This window comes from Mustela erminea, chromosome 13 (genome assembly GCF_009829155.1).
Source record: "Mustela erminea isolate mMusErm1 chromosome 13, mMusErm1.Pri, whole genome shotgun sequence".
NCBI classification, from domain to species: Eukaryota; Metazoa; Chordata; class Mammalia; order Carnivora; family Mustelidae; genus Mustela; species Mustela erminea.
This window is the reverse complement of record NC_045626.1, coordinates 92,273,520-92,289,795: the sequence shown is the minus strand read 5'-3', so window position 1 is coordinate 92,289,795 and position 16,276 is coordinate 92,273,520. Positions and strand designations below refer to the sequence as shown.

General features: G+C 65.2%; 1 protein-coding gene across 8 annotated transcripts in view; it reads right to left on the bottom strand.

The window, feature by feature from the left end:
* FBRSL1 (fibrosin like 1) overlaps positions 1–16,276 on the bottom strand; it is a 76,948-nt gene that overhangs the window by 16,092 nt on the left and 44,580 nt on the right. For all 8 annotated transcript variants that reach the window (XR_004278334.1, XM_032311538.1, XM_032311536.1 and 5 more), the window contains exon 5: positions 13,645–13,674. Coding sequence is in view for 7 of the 8 variants with exons in the window: in XM_032311538.1 (XP_032167429.1) it covers positions 13,645–13,674 (30 nt within the window). In the remaining variant the exon portion in view is untranslated. The remainder of the gene's footprint in view (positions 1–13,644; positions 13,675–16,276) is intronic.

Here is a 16,276-nt window from a genome sequence, read left to right as displayed (position 1 = left end):
GTAACGATGGCCACTGCACCCCCACGCCCGATGGCGCATGGGTCACCCCCCCAAGGGCCGTCGGGGACCCCAGTCCTTCCTGGATTGGACCCTCACCATGACCCCAGGACCACACAGCAGGGCCCCTGAAAGCTCTGTTGCGATCGTCATTACCTGGGCTCATTAACGTGCCCACAGATGAATTCCCCACGAAGCCCAGAGTCTTTCTTAAATCCAAATCAGAACAGGTCACCCCCCGACTCAAGCGCTCCAGCGTCTTCCCAGTGCCCCCAGCTGCAGTCTTTCCCCCCATCCTGCAAGGCTGCGGGAGGCCCACGTGGCTCCTGACCCTGACCCCTCCCCCACCCCCGTACCAGGGCCCTGGTGCCTGATCTGAAGGGCTCTTCTTGCTCAGCTGGATGCGCGTGGGTGCTGCCAAAGAGAGACGCTGTGTGCCCTGCAGCCTCCTCTAACAAGGCAGCCCCCTGAGGTCTTCATCATCGGATGCGCTGACAGGCCCTCTGCGCCACAGGGATGGCGCTAAACGCGCGAGCATCCTCGGGGGTCCCCAGCTCAGAGCCACTGCCAGAGGGCTCCTTATCTCTAGGCAGAGCAAACCATCCGAGCTCAAAACCCCAGCTGCCATCACCATCCAGGAGGGGTCTGGGCTGGTAAAGGGAAGCAGGTGGGGGGTGGTGTCCCCAAGCCCCAACCACGTTCGAGCCCCCTGTTCTGGCAGAGGCATTCCCATCTGAACAAGGTGGTATCAGAAAGGAACTCCGAGAAGCAGCACTGAGAAAATTCCTGTGTTCTGTCCAGCACAACTTCTCCTGGTCCCACCCTAGGGGATGGGGGGGGCAAGTTCACCTAAGGCCGGGCTGGTTTAGTTCAAAGCCAGGGCCTTGAATAGGGGCCAGGAGGTGGCGCCCCAGGCACTTGGAAATTCAAGGGGAACAGTGGAGGGGGTGGGGGGAAGTGTCTTCACCACTACCTCCCACCCTGGATGCCCCCCTGGCAAAGGCAGCAGGGAAGGCACTTTCCCAGGTCCATGCGGTCCCCTCCACCCCCGGTGCCACAGAGGGCCCAAGTTAAAGTTTGCTTGGGGAGGTTGAGGGATCTGAGTCCCTGCAGGGGTCCTGGGAAGGGGCCCAGCAGGTTCCTGGACCACAGTGAGCGGCCTGGACATCTGGCCAGGCGCAGCCATGCCCATCTGGTAAGGTTCCGAACAGACGGGGCAGGCACCCTCAGACTGCTTCAGGCGGCTGCGAGGCGGCGACCGCGTGCCAGCCCCTTTCCCAGGCCAAGCGAAGAGGCGCTCCTTCTGGAGGTCGCCCAGTACAGTCCCTCCGCTCCTTCTCTTCCAGGGGGAGGGTCCGGAGCTGGCCTGCTGACCAAGGCGGGTGGGCAGCCCCAGGGCAGTCACCAGACCTCTGCAAATAACTTCCCGAAGACCATCTACTGGGATGTGACCCAGGCAGCCACAGCGTCTCTAAACCTGGCACTGAGCCAGCGTGGGAACGGAAGAAAGGGGTCACTCCAGGCGAAAATACAGGTGGGAGGGGCCAGGGCTGCAGGTTCACGGTCTCGCTGGAGAGGGCACGCCCGGTAGGGAGTGTGTCACGACCGACCCTAACTCCCCTGGGGTGCACAATCCCGGCCGCCGGCGGGGGTCACGGCGCGCTTTGTCTTCGAGGACCCGACCCGCGGGGTAGCCTCCGCTCAGACACGCGGCACAGCCTCCGCCCGCCGCGCCCCGCCCCAGACAAAGAACTCCAACTCCGGGCAGGTGAGCGCGGAGGGCGCCGGGAACCGCGGTGGCCGAGCCCCCGCCGGGGCACAAACAAAAGCGCGCGTCCCCCACGACGCCCGGCCCCGCCTCTGCCGCGGGCCCCCCAGTGCCCCCCCCAAGGCCCGGGACCCTCCGCAGGGATGCACCCCCGCCCGCCGGCCGCCACGTGGGCCGCGCGGACGCAGCCGGAGACGCGGGGTCTCCGCGCGCCTGGCTCCCGGGAGAGACGGGGTGGGCAGAGCGCCGGGGGCCTCTCCTGAGCCCCGCTCCTCTGGAAGGGACGGTTGCTGTCTTGTCCCCGGCCCCCGAAGTCCCGAATCCCTCCCCGGAGCCGCCAGCGCGCACTCACCGCGCGGGCGCCCCGGGTCTGACGCGCTCTGCAGGCAACTGCCGCTCGTCCTCGGGCCGGGGCCGGGCGGCATGGACGCGGGCGGCGGAGCGCGGGCCCCCGCCACCTCCGGCCGTCGAGGTGGCCCTTCTCCCGGCGCGCCCTGCCTAGCCGGAGCCCGGGCCGGCGACGCGCATGCCGGGCGCACCGGCTTGGAGAGCTGTGGGCGGCTCTGGCGGTGCGCGGGGCCCCCGGCGCCGTCGGGCGCGGCGAGGGCCGGAGAGGGCGGCGGCGGCGGCGGGCGCACTGCTGGCGGGCGCGCAGGCGGCGGCGAGAGCGCGGGCGGGCGGGGCGGGGGCGGGGCGCGGGCAGGCCCGACTAATCCAGCCCCGAGGCGCGGATCTGCCCGCGCCGGGCCGCACGCCGGTCGGAGCCTGGACGTTCCCTGTCCGCCGCGAGGCCAGCGGCCGCAGCACCCGCGGTGCTGAGCGCTTTGTGGGCCCGAGCCCCTCCGATTCGCAACAAGCTACGCACGGCTCCCGAGTCCGGTTTACAGGGGGAAACTGAGCCACTGAGCGGCGAGGAAAGAGCGACAGCGCTCTACGTCCGTACGGTGGAAGCTCCGCCCTCCCGGGGCTCGGTTTCACCGTCTGCGAAACGGGAACGCACAGTGGGGAAGGGTCCCATCAGTCACTGGAAGCGAGATCGGCTACTGCCGGGCACGGGCCGCCCGAGCCTCCAGGCTGCTCCGCGGGAGGAAGCCCACTGCAGGTCCAGGAGAACCACCGCCGCTTGCGAACGCCCGCACGTGCGGACACTGAGCCAGGCACGGCGCTGGCCCCCGGGCGCAGCGGCAGCGGTGGGCCTCTCACATTCCAGAGCGTACACACAGGGGTCCCAGGACGCCAGCAGTACAGCTTCCCTTCATGAAACGAGCTGTGCGACAATCCACGCAGAACGCACGCTCGGGGGCACCAGGAGGTGAGCTCTGGTGGGGGCGTCCTTAGAAGCCCAGGTCAGAAGCTGCAAACACCTGCTCCAGGCTGTGAGAATCCGTGGCCGGGTCCACACTGGGGGAGCCTGCTGCGTAGCTATCCCAAGAGAGCCGAGCTGACCAGCCCCAGGATTCCCGTGCATGAATGGACACATTTGCAGAGGACACAGTAATCTCCAAGGGTCCGGAAGAAACGGCTAACAGTGCCACTCGCGGTGGGGGCCTTAAGTCCTTTTGTCCTGCTCGAATCATTTTTCAAATCTCCGTACTCCCTTCTCCTGGCAAATGAACACTGTTCCCCCAAGTTCTGCTGTCTCCTGCCACAGACAGCAGACACTAGCTGCTGTGGAACGCCACAGTATGTCCTATAACTGAAATCGTGGGGCCCTCACGCCTCCGTCCTTTGAGGACACCCCATCACCCCCACTGTTGATGAGAAAGCGGAAGCAGAGACAAGAAGTGACCCACCCGGGGCCATGCAGCTGCTCTGCGGCAGAGCTCGGATTTGAACCCCAGCCGTATGACTGGTTTCTATGGGCTCAGCCAGGACATGCTCTTCCTCAGGGAAGGCAGCAGAGGCCAGACCTCCTGGGGAAAATCAGGGGCTGGTGAGGAGTCTGCCTCACAGGCGAGTGTCTACGGGCCCCCTCACCCGCCACACCGCACCCCACAGGGTTATGAGCTCCCGAACACAGCCCTGGCTCCAAGGCCTCGGGCAGCAAAGGGGAAAGGGGTCCATGCAGTGGGGTGTCCCAACCTGGTTCTCTCTGTTCAGCAGCCAGAGCCCTGAACGATGTCATGCTCCAATCCCAGGAGTCTGTGAGTGGTCACCCTCCATGGCAGAGTGGAATTCAGGTTGCTAACCAGCTGAGCTGGAGATGGGCAGGTGACTGGGGGAGGGGGCAGTGTAATCCCAGGGTCGTTACCAGTGGAAGGAGATGGGAAGACGCCACCCTGCCGGCTCTGGACACGGAAAGGGCCAGGTGCTAGGAATGTGGGCGTCTTTGGGAGCTGGAAGCGGCAAGGAACCAATTCTCCCCTGGAGCCGGGGAGGGACAGCCTGGCCCCACCCTGACTCAGGGGAAACCCAGTGGAAACCAGGACTGTGAGATAACCAGTCTGTGTTGTCTGCGGCCTCCAGCTTCCTGGCAGTGGCCACAGCAGCCCCAAGAACACCCCAAGTCTGTATCCAGGGCTCCAACAAGGGGATGGAGTGCAGAACTTAGGGCCCGTGGGGCACAGCAGGCTGCTCTCAGCATGTCAACATACAAATGCCCATCAGCAGGCCTGGGTTGTGCTTATGGCCCTGTGGGAGCTGCTGACACGGGGAAACAGGTGAGACAAGTGCAAATGGGGTGGGGGGAACAGCAATGGGGACGGGCGTGGCGTCTGCTCCGAGCGGCAGCAGGGAAGCCCTTCCAACCCGGGGCCTCTAGGCAGGACCAAGGTGAGGGGAACTCTGGGGAAGAGCTTTTCCTGGACAGCTTACTGCCAGTGCAAAGGTCCTGAGGCAGGAGCAACCTGGCAGGGCCTCGAGGGAGCCTGGGTGTTTATGTTGAGCAAGAAGAAGTGGGTCCAGGTTTAGGCAGGAAAGAGAGAGACTCTTGAAGACCCTCTCTGTCTGACCCACCATAAGGCTGGGGTGGGGGGTGGGGAACAGTGGGCCTAGCTGGGAGCTGCTGGGACGAGCCAGGCAGCATGGTGGTGGGCGTGTCCTGCGGAGGAGATGGGGCTGTTCCAGTGGAGTGGCAGGGGGCAGTGGTGACAGGAGCCGGGAGCTCTGTAGAGGGAGGTTGGCCAGGGGCCTAGGTGGGGCCCTGCTCTCACTCTTGCCTGCCATGGGCTTGAGGCTGAGGCATAGAGGGGCCTGCAGGGAAGGAGCAGGGGGAGGGGACGCCCGTGGACACAGGGCCGGGTGGAGTCCCAGCTCTGTCCTTTCTCCATGACCCTGAGCAGGTCCCGCACTCTCGGGGGCAGATGTACGCCAGGACGGGCGCTCCTCACTAACCGAGCTCTGCACCCTTCGGGCCCCCCCAGGGGTGTGTTCTGCTGTGCCTCTTCAGAGGAGAGAGCCCGGCTGGTGGCTAGGCTGTACCCACTCTCCCCCAGCGGGCCGGAGACCCTACCCCTGGCACAGCCAGCGGGGGTGGGATGGCGTGCTTCTGCCGGGCCAGTCCAAGCGCGGGCAGCAGGCGCCTGGAGACCTGTCGTCCGGGGGGAGCGGCCCCAGCCCAGCCCCACTGCCCGTGTGGCCCGCCCACCGCAGCCCTAGACCCCAGGGGAAGCCTGTCTTTGTGTCAAACGTGGTTCTCAAGGCTGCCTGCAGGCGCTGTGTCCCCCTCCAGCTGGGGGAGCCCAGGGCACGGCTGTCTGTTTACAAAGGCCGGCAACTGTGACATGAAAGACGGACAAGGTGCAATTCTGGGGCCAAACAGGCAGTGGCCAGGGAGCAGAGGGGCTTCCCGGGGGGACACACACTCCACGTGGTAGCTCCGTGTGTCACCCCAGGAGCACCGGGGGAGGTGCCCCCCTACCCAGGCTGCCTCTCTGGGGTAAGTGGAGGCGGAGTCTGCAGATGAGGAAGGACCAGAACACCTCCTGAGACCAAGGACAGAGCCCTGTGGGGGGAAGGCAGTGTGGCCAGGGGTCTCCGCGGTCTCGGGGAGAGGAGAGGGCCAGGGTGTCGGGCCCGAGTGCCCTCTCGTCCCTCACTGCCCAGCCCGGGGCCGGCCCCGTTCTCCTGGCCTAGCCCGGAAGGTCCCCACGGGGGTGGACTGGCGGGCTCCGCTGAGGCCGGGGCGTGGGGGCAGGTCCCGGGAGCGTCCTTGCTAATCGGCACATGGTGCTGGGAGGAAAGCAAGCCAGAAAGACCCCCCAGGCCCATTCATGAGCTGACAGAGGGTGAAGTCAGACCCTTTCCCAACAGCCCACACGGCCTCCTTGCCGACTGGGAAATGCAGATTTAGGGCAAAGCAGGGTGAGGAGGGAGTACAGATGTGGCCCAAGAGTGGATTTCACAGAATCAAGAAAACCCTGCTGCGAGCCTGCAGGGGAGGGTCTGACGGCACCGGAGCAGCAGCGGCTCCAGGACACCGAGCTGAGCTGGAGGGCTCGGATGGCCGCTGGCCCCCGGGGAGGTGGCCCCTGGCTACCTGCAGTCCTCAGCGCCGTGGCCGTGGCCGCCATGGGGCTCAAGATGTCCAGGAGGTGGACACCAGCAGGTCGGGGCTGCGTGCCACACTGGGTGAGTGGTGGCCCCAGGAGATGTGCCCCCTGGAACCTCAGAATGTGACCATACTAGGATGAGGGTCTCCGCAGCGCTGACGAAGATAAGGACCTTGGGTTGCCTGGGTGGTGAGGATCTCGGGTCGCCTGGGTGGGTGACTCCTGATTTCTGGTCCCAGGGTCGTGAGCTCAAGCCCTGCACCCAGCTCTGTGCTGGGTGTGGAACCTGCCCGGGAGTCTCTCTCCCTGCCCTCTCTCGCCTCTTCTTCCTCTCTCAGGGATGTGTGTGCACACAGAGCAGATGTACCCGTAACAGCACTGTGGGGCGTGAACACACGTGTGTGGGGGCGGGACGGTGTGTGCCCCTAAGTGGGTGCTCTAATGGAGGGGGCAGGCAGGCCTGGCTCTTCAGCTCTCCCCCTCTAGGGGTGGGGTGGGACCGAGTGGGGCAGTCCCCCGGATCCTGCTGGGGGACCTCCAAGCGGCCAGCTGGGTGTGCAGGCACCGAGTTTTGGTGGAGAGGGGAGAGAGGCTTGGTACCTGGGGGGCAGGGTGGAGTGTCTCGACCCGCAAGGACCCCTGCCCCACCCACCCCGCTTGTCTCCAGGCTCTCCCCGCGTCTGCCGGCTTATGTGTGCTCAGCCGATGCCTGGCCCTGAATGACCCTGGGGTGCCCGCCTGCTCCCATCTGCCATGGGGGCCCCCATGCAAGGCCTGTGAGCTTAGCCGGGCAGGTGGGGCCTGAGGGGCTGTGACCCCCTCCAGGCACAGAGGGGAGCAGCCCACCAGAAAGGCAGCCTCTCTGTAAGCCCCCACCCCAGTCAGGCTTGGTACAACCTTCAGGGGGTAGGCATGGGGGCTTCCCCAAACCCCGACCCCCACGTCCTGATCAGCTTGTTCTAGAAGGGCCGTTGGCTGGGGGACAGGAGGGACAGGCAGCCCCGACACCTTCTCGGGTGTCACGGAGCTGGAAAGGGGCATGCAGGCCGAATGGCCCCAGCACCTCTGCTTTCTACTGAATACAGCAGCCCCTGCTTCCTGTCCCAGGGGAGCACCTCCATCTGCCCCGGCCAGCCACAGCTGGGGCTGTGTGTGCACCCACGGAGGCAAGGCCCCGGGAACACGCCCTCGAGTGTTGGGGGCCTGGCCTGGCTCAGTGGAGCCTGAGCGCCCTACAGCTGCGGGATCCCTGCACAGGGGAAACCCACGGTCCCCAGGCTCCGTCTCAGTCAGCCTCCGGTGAGGCAAGTGACGGTCACCTACAGCCCAGAGCACTCTGGCCTCCCTCCCCCCTCCCCTGACCTGCTTCTTCTGGGCCCCTGGTCCTGGAAAGCACTGTCCGCCGTGTGCCATGGCCTGAGACCCGGGCACTAGCCCTCCGCTACGGTGGGGGAATGGCGGTCCTCACGGCATCCAGTCCTAACCCTCAGAACCCGAGAATACGTCCGTCACCCAAGGGGCCCAGGGATTTACAGACATAGAGACGGAGCTCTCCAGGAGGCAGTGAGCCTGGAGGGCCCCGGTAGGCCCAATGTGACCACAGCAAGGCTGACACCTTGGTTTGGGCCCCGGGACACCTGTCTCAGACTCGAGACCTCCAGAACTATAAAACGCGAGCGTCTGGAGCCACAGCGGTGTTCAACCCATGCCCGCCCCTGCACCCGGGGCCGGCTGTACCCTCTCTGCGGGGCTGCCACAGCCTGGCCCTCCCTGGGGCCTCCAGTCCTGGGGGGCCTATCATGGGGGGCCTTGCTCAGAACAGGCCGCAGGACAGAGATCCCTCTGGAGGGTCATCTGGAGCCAGGTGAGCTGGTGGTCCTCGCTGGGACCACCGGCCACACCCAGTTCTTGTCTGGGCCCTCATCGTGCAAAAAGCCCGGGCCCTGCTTCGGAGAGACCCACGGGAAGGCGCACTCTGGGCTCAGCATCCCCAAAGGGCCGGGCTCAGACACTGCCCCCACACGCCCACAGGGCTCCCCCTGCGCCTGCTCTGTGCTTCTCTAAGGCACTCCCTGCACTGCTGGCCCCGCAGCACCTGACCTGCGGAGACAGGACGTCAGATGAGGGGACAGAAGCGCCTCCTGCAGACTTCAGGCAGGGGTTCCCAGGAGTGGGTTCCGCAGAGACCCGTGGGGAAGCCCACTGTGAGCAGGGAGCTGCACGGCCAGCAGGACTTCCTGCAGGGGTGGGGTGCGCGGCCGGAGGGGCAAGGCCCCAGCCCGCCAGGACACACACTGAGCGCTGCCCTGGCATCAGCCCTCCTTGACCCCGGAGGGGTCAAGCATGGTCCAGCAATGTAAGGGTTACTGGCCAGAGGGCCGGGAGTGTGGTCCACTGCGTCCCCTCCTCACAGGTCACAGGGATCTAGGAGGAGGACCTCACGAGCCTCATTTCAGAGAGAAAACAGAGGCGCAGGGAGGCCCTCAGCCAGGCACTGAGGGGCCTGGGCCAGACTGGGTTCAGTGCAGACACAGGGCACAGACCGGGCAAGGGCGGCCAAGGGGAGGGGCGGCTGCCACCCGCCTCATTTCAGGCGGCCCCCCACCTGCTTTCTAGGGGCTTACCCCAGGCCACAGGCACCCCTCGGGCCTGCAGTTAGCAGAGAGCAAAGTGAAGCCCAGAGGCTGTGGGCCGGCCGTGGGAGTGTGCTGGTGCCCCAGGGGATCGCGGCCCCTCCTGGCCGGCCGCAGCTCGGAGCTGGCAGAGGCCCTGACAGACGGGCTGGCCAGACAGACGTCCCTTGAGGGAGCGCTGCGGCCACGGGCAGCGAGGAGCACTAGCCAAGCGGCCACCTGGCCAGGCCACTGGGGCAGACGGCAGCCTGTGCAGGCCCAGGAGGCTGCCTAATGAGCCCCACACAATTTTTCACCCCATATTTTTCCAATAAAAAAGCAGTTAGACACCAACCGCAGCCTTGCGGAGGGGCCATCTGGCTGCCTGGCTCCCCAGCCTTCTGGCAGCACAGGCTGCCTTCCCCGCCAGCAGCCAGCGCCCCAAGCGTGGGGGGGAGGGTGGGTGCGGGCCTGGCTGGGGGGCCTGCGGAGCCTGGCGGGGCGCCCACGGGGCGGGGCCCGCTCTTTCATGAGGGACGCCGACAGAGAGCTCTTCCTATCTGCCTGTCGGAACCCGGCCCCAGTGGTCTACCCCCACTGCAGGGTAGACAGGCTCTGCTGGGCTCTGTGCTTCCGTGTCTTGGATGTGGACCGTCCCCAGCCTGACTGCACCTATAGCCAGGGGCAGAGCCCCAGGCCAGCAGGTGAGGGCGGATGGGCCGGCAGCGGCCTCTAGAAGGTGGCCAGTCCCGGAGGCACACACAGGTTGCAAGAGACGGAGCCTGGGTCTTCCCGCTGCCCCGTCCAGGAGGGGACGGCCTGCCTGCCACGGTCTCCCCAGCGCCCAGACCCGGGCCCTGAGCTGCCCAACCTGCACGGCCAGCCGCCTCCCCATGGGCCCCGAGCAGCCCCGCTGTCTCCAGCCCGCCACACAGCAAGCAAGGGGACAAGGGGAGCTCTACTCTGTGTAGCACACAAGTGCCCCAGGGCGGAGGGTCTGGGAGGCACAGCGCGGCCGGGCCCCAGGGGAAGGCACACTGTGGGGGGATGCCTCTTACTCGCGTTTCCCTCTTCTTACAGCTCTAAAATCAGGGCTTCTGCCATCCCGCAGATACTGTGGAGATGCGTGGCCTTCCTCGCCTGACCAGCTACTCCCGGAAGGGGCGGAAGACCTTGCTCGGCTGCGCCGCTGGGAGAGGCGGGGGGGGGGCTGCAGAGGGCAGAGGCTCCTGGGAGGGGTCCTGCCCTGTGGCAGGTCAGTTGGACTGGGGTGGGGGAGGACAGGGAGGGCGGCCGCTCTGGGTGGGCCGGTACCGCTCCTCTGAGCTGCACCTGTTTCCTGACGGGCTGGCAGGAAGTTACCCACCACCCTGCAACTCAGGCTGCCTGAAGGGAGGCAGACGGAACTCCAGTCTCTCTTGCGTCCGACCTCACACGGTGTATAGTGACCCCGTCCAGCCTGGAGGGACAGGGACCTCTTAAGAGAGCAGTTCCCCACTGCACTTGGAACCAACCTGAGCTTCCTGCTGTGATTTACATAATGTGGCCCCTCTGAACTCATGCTCTCTCCCTCTGCTCTGGCCCCCAGTGGACATTTTGCACCGACATTCTCCCTGGCTCACCATGCAGGGAATCAGTCATTCTGTATGATCAGTGGTGTGGAGAGGTGAGATGCAGATGAGGTGGCTGGTGCTACAGGTGCCTTCGTGGGCTAAGGAGGTGAGGAAGGAAGCCATATACCAAGGATGGCCAAGCAAAAAGATAGGAACCTGATGACCATGGACAGGCCATGCCAGCCTGGGGGACCCACACATGGGCTTCTCAGTGACAAATACAAACCCCTCTATTTAGCCAGTTCATTTCAGTTTCCACCACAGCAGCCAAATGCAGTTCTAACCAGCGTGGGGCCGTGTGGAGAGAGCGGGCATCTGTACCTTGGAAGCCAGGTCTGAGGGCTGGGAGTTGACTGCGCAGGCAGTATGGGTCTCTGCATGTGACGGGGACAGATTTGTAAGCAGACAAGCGGAGAGGTTGTGTGTGCCCAGATAAGAGGCACTGGGGGCGGGGGGAGGGCAAGGGGGGGCAGTCACAGCATCCAGAACAGCAGCCCAGGTAGCCACACAGAGCCTGGTGAGGCACCATGGCCCTGCCAGTGCTGACCAGGCACAACCGGTCCGTGGTGGTTGGCCAGTTACCCCTCAGGGAACCCTTGCTCCGGGCAGCCTCTCCGGGGCTCCTCCCCACATTCACACAGACTTTGGGGCTCAGCCCAAGCCCACCTGCCCAGCCCATGCTGCCCCACGGTCAATCGTGTGGGGTCTTAGCCTGGCCTCTGGCCTCCATCCCAAGTTGCCCAGGGACACACTCCAGTGTCTCAGAAGACCCAGGTACTCCTGGGAGAGGCAAACCTGGGTGACCAGGGAGGAGGCCTGTGCCCTCTGGAGCCCCAGAGCCAAGAGCTGTCCCATGCCGGGCTGGGCCACTGCATCACCTGTGCTGACCACTCACGGTGGCCACGGCCCAGCACACAGGTCTGTAGAAGGCTGACTCTGGCCACAGCCTTCCTTTCAGGACCCACAGCCATGAGCCTCAGCGGCAGCCTGGACAGGGGTCTGGGCCAAGTGGCTATGCGTGGCGCAACAGAGAAGTGAGCTCTAGCAGAGACCCCAGCCAGACCCTCCGGGCAGGGGGCTCTGGGACTCAGACTCTAGCCCTCCGGATTCTCCAGGGCAGGGCTTCTTCCCTCGGGGCGCACAGGGAATTGCCAGAAACACAAGAATCATGAGTCCCAGACTCCACACTGCACCCATCCAGAGTCAGCTCCTCCCGAGCACACCTGTCCCCCTTGTTCCTCTGCCAGGCTGGGCCAGGCTGGTCCCCAAGCGTTGCTTAGGACTGGCCTGTGGGCTCCCCGTTCAGGGTCAGTGCAGCGGAGGCCACGGCGACAGCCCCTGCTAGCCCTTGGTGGTGGCCTGCCACCTGGTCCAGGGCATTGATGGCTACGTCCAAAGTGACTGCTTGTTCCTGCGGCACAGTCTGAGCTGCGCCCTGGTGCCTGCCCTCTCTGCCCCTGGTCTCCGCGGCCCAGAGACCCCACTCTCGTAGCAGGGGCAGGCTCAGAGGTAGAGGGTGAAGCGGGCCAGGGCCAGGAGTGACCAAGAGGCCAGGCTGCACGGGGCCCCAGAGGCCCTTGGAGGGCTGGGGTCAATGCTCCTGGCCGAGAGGAGCGAGCTGTGGTTCTGGGCACGGTGCAACCTGGCGGCCGAGTCAGGACAGTGACGCCCGGAAGGAACCCACCTGGGGTGCAGCAGCTTGGTTTCTTTTGTGGAAGGCAGGCCAGGGGGCCTGGGCAGGGACAGCCAGCGGTCTCAGGGGCTCAGCAACCCCTCCCTCTGAACCCCCTTCCAGCACCTCTGGCTTCAGAGAGCCCGTCCCTCAAGGTGGTTTTAGAGAAAGGCGGGCTGGAGGCGAGGGGTCAGCTCTGCAGCTTCCTGAGGCCCCTCGGCTCACTCCTCAGAGAGCCTGGGGAGCAACCGCTCTGCAGAGGGGCTGCTGGGAGTGGGGGTGGGAGGGTGGCCGGCTGTTTCATCGCCCCGGACCCCAGACAGCGGTGCTCACTCCTAGCCGTCCGCCCTCCGGCCACCTTCCCCGAATGGTCCAGACCCCAGTAAGGACCCACGCAGGACTTCTGGGCTGGCTCGCCTTGCACGGCGGGTCTCAGGCCTCACCCATCCACACTGCCCCTCCCCCTGCCACGGATGAGCCCCCCGGCCCTTCCCGTGCTCCCTTCCGCCAGGCTCTGAGGTCGGTCACCCGGACCCCCCCCACCTGGCATCCTCCTGTCCTGCCAGGCAGTGTCCCAGCCCTTCCCACACTTGCTCACGTACGTCTGCCAAGGGTGGCCATCTGGCTGGCCAGGCCTCGGACAGCGCCAGCGCAGGCCGGGACAGGCCGGGACATAGTAGCTGGCCGCGCAGCAGGGTGCTGCACTGCACAGACCTCCCCACGGGACTTTGCTCCCCTTCACAAAACCGGCCTGGAAGCCAGTGCACGGCAGACCCCAGGGGTGAACACTCTGGCCCCCGGCCTGGACGCTGGTCCTCCTCGCCCAGTTGGTACCTGCCCTCGGTGCGGCCGTTGCCGGCAGCCTCATCAGCAGCTGCCACTCTTTGCAGCTGTGCCGTCCCAATGTTCTGGAGGACTGCAGGGGCCAGCTGTGCAGGCTCCTGACCCTCTCTATGCCTTGGGGTCCCAGTTCCCACTCCCCAGGGTCTCAGGACAGCAGAGAGTGAATGCCAGGGCAGAGTCCCGCCTCCAGGGCGCTCAGCACACAGCAGGGGCCCCACGGACAGAAGCCGCTGGGCTGAGGGCTTGGGGGCGGCCTCCTCCCTGCTCCCATGGGACACACAAGGGCCGGCAAAGGACCAGGACCAAGGCCCCCCCACCCCAGCAGGCCTGCGCTGTGGTTTTTCCTGAGCTAAACACTCCAAGTGCATAAATCCTGCGTTAATGGGAACTTCATTGTTCCTGAAAAGGAGGGTAATTAGGTGCTAAGGCGCCGCTGCTATTAGCGGAAATCTGTTTTCTTGTGATGTTTCCGGACCCCAGCCTGGAAGGTGGGGGGTGGCACTTACCCACAACATGCCCCCCCGCCCCGCCCACAGTGCCCCCCCACCCCCAGGTATCCCTGGCAGGGACAGGGCCGGGACATGTGAGGAGGCCACTTGTCCCGCACCCCTGTGGGTGGAGGTCTCGGGAGGAGGTATGGGGGGCTTACCTTGTCGTCCCCTTCACTCTCGCTGTCACACTGCGGGGGGAGAGAGACAGAGGAGAGTCAGCACCCTGTCGCAGGGCAGGGGTTGTGGGGGGAGCCTCGCGGGGTGATTGGGCCTTGGGGGGCCTGGAAGGGATCTGGAGGTCGGAGTGCCAGCAAGGCCCTCGGTGAAAGGCTCTGAGGGGTGGGCCAGGCAGAGGTGAGGAGCTTGTCCTCCAGGGTGGTGGGCACAGACGGGAACCGCGGGTGGGATCAAGGGTGCCTTCTGGGCAGGGCCACGGCAGCCCAGCCCCAGCAGCCCCGGCTCTACTGAAGGGGCAGAGGGGGGCTCGGATCCCTCAGACAGACAAGGGGGTCAGGCCAGGCCTGCGGCCACAGGCACCGCCCGCAGGGAGGGCTCCCGAAGGCACCCGTGCCTCCCGCGCCCCTGCGGCCTGGCTAGAAACCACTGGGCGTGTTAGCTCAGTTAATGAAAGAAAGGTCGGCGATCGTGCAAACAAATCTTTGTTTTCCATTTTCAGCAGGCAGAGCTTTAAAAAGAAAGACTGCTCTTCTAGAACCACAGCAATTTTCCCCCTAAAAGAACATAAAGAAAAATAATCCCGTCCTAGCAACCGCAATTACAGCACGTTGTGTCAGATGAATGCTACCGCTGAAAATACGCCTCCCAGGCCGCGCGGGAGGGTGACAGGTCCCCGTCAGCCGCGCGCCTTGCTGTCCTCCAGTCGCTGAGTGCAGGGAGGGGGTGCTCTGCCCTTGGCGCCCCAGGGTGAGGGCCGGGGTGCGCTCGATGGCAAAGTTCAGAGTAGTACAGATGGACCCCGTGCTTTACCAGCCACCCGCTGCAGCTGGGAGTGGCCCTGGGGGATGGGCACGCTGTGGGGGGGTCTTCTGAGGCTAACAGGCGTCCCACCCCCACAGCCCCCCTGCAGGGCCTGGACAGAGACCTGGTGGGGAGGGGTGTCCTCACACCCACGTCCCTGCCACGCGATGGCAAGAGGCCAGGCCAGTCCCTCAAGAGCAGGTCCGGGGAGCTGGGAGAGGGCAGGGTGGCTGAAATCCAGGAGGAGGCGTACGCCAGGGTGATGAGGGGAGCCTGTGAGACGGGATGGGAGAGGTGCGGGGCTGGACACACCAAAACACGGGCAGCACACGGTCCTGTCCTGCGGAGCTGGGACCCAACTCTGCCACGGGAGCCCTGGCGTGTGGGGGGCTGGGGTGGGTGCCAGGAGCCCCGCTCGCTGCAGCTGGCACAGAGCAGTCAAGCTGCGGGCGGAGTCGCCGGAGGCCCCCAGCCGGGCCTCTTCCTACGTGGTGAGCGGCCCAAGGCCTTGCGTCAGAAACCACAGTCCCATCAAACCGCCCGGAGGGTGGTGCCTTGTGTGCCAGGCAGGACCGGGCGCCCGGAACCCCCAGGCTGGCTGTTTCACACCTCTCCCCGCAGCTTTCCGTGTCACAGGGAGAGCTTAACGACCCGACGATCAAGGAGGGGTTAGGGTGCTTCCCAGCGAGCGCATGCGTGGGCCTGTCACGAACCAACAGCACCCCCTTGTCAGCCAGCACAGGCCACGTCATAAACAAGTTCCCGTCATTAAGTCGTACTGAATTAATGTTTAACTGCAATAGAGTCGGGACTGAATGAGGCAATTAATCAGGGCAAGGAGGGAAAAGGAGCCACATCTGTCTTACAGGAACTGCCTGAGAGAGGTGACCTTCACGGGATCCAGCAGGGCTGGGTGGTCCCGGGGCGGGGGGCAACCCTGGGGTGTTTGTGCGGGTCAAGCAGGGAGCCCACGGAGCAGAGGACAGACTCGAGGCCCCAAGTGCATGTGCTGGCTACGGTGGGGAGGCCAGAACGTGGGCAAAGGGGCAGACATCCTCCGGGTGCGTGCTGCCACCCACACCGGGCAGCCTCGGGCAGGCCCCTTGACCTCTTCATGCCTCCGTTTATGCTTCTGTAACACGGACAACAGCCCGGCACGGGCTGTCGTGCAGCTCCAATGAGTGAATACAGGCAAAGCTCTAGGACAGTGCTGGGTACGGACTCGGAAGGACTGTTAGCATGACGGTCACTTCTTCTCTGTCGCTGCTACCCACGTCACCCTCGTCACCACCGTCACCACGGTCGTCCTCGTCACCACCGTCACGGCCAGCGCCTTCATCATCGCCCTCACCACCGTCATCAACCATCAGCATGAGCGTCACCACCGTCCTCACCGCCGTCACCGGCACCACCGCCCTCCCCACCATCGCCGTCACGGTCGTCACCGCCGTCACCGGCACCATCTTCAGCATCACTGCCTCTGCCTCCGCCTCTTCCCTCGTATCACCTAACGGCTCCTGGAGGCATCCAAACCCCGCAGGGTCTAACACAGACGCCTCTCACTGACAGTGCCCTGCCCGGTCCAGGAGCACCTGCACCGGAGGTCTGGGGAATTCGGCCTCCATCCCCGGGCCTCTTCCAGAAACCCGGGCGGCCACTTGCTTGGGTGGGGGCTGCCTGTCACCCCCCGGGATTAGGAGACAAATCAACACGGTCACTGAGCTGCAACAGAAATGTACCTTTTTCTTCTCTCAGTGCGAACATTAATTACTGCTTCACAGTGGTACTTAGTGGAGGTTGCTGTCTCCCATC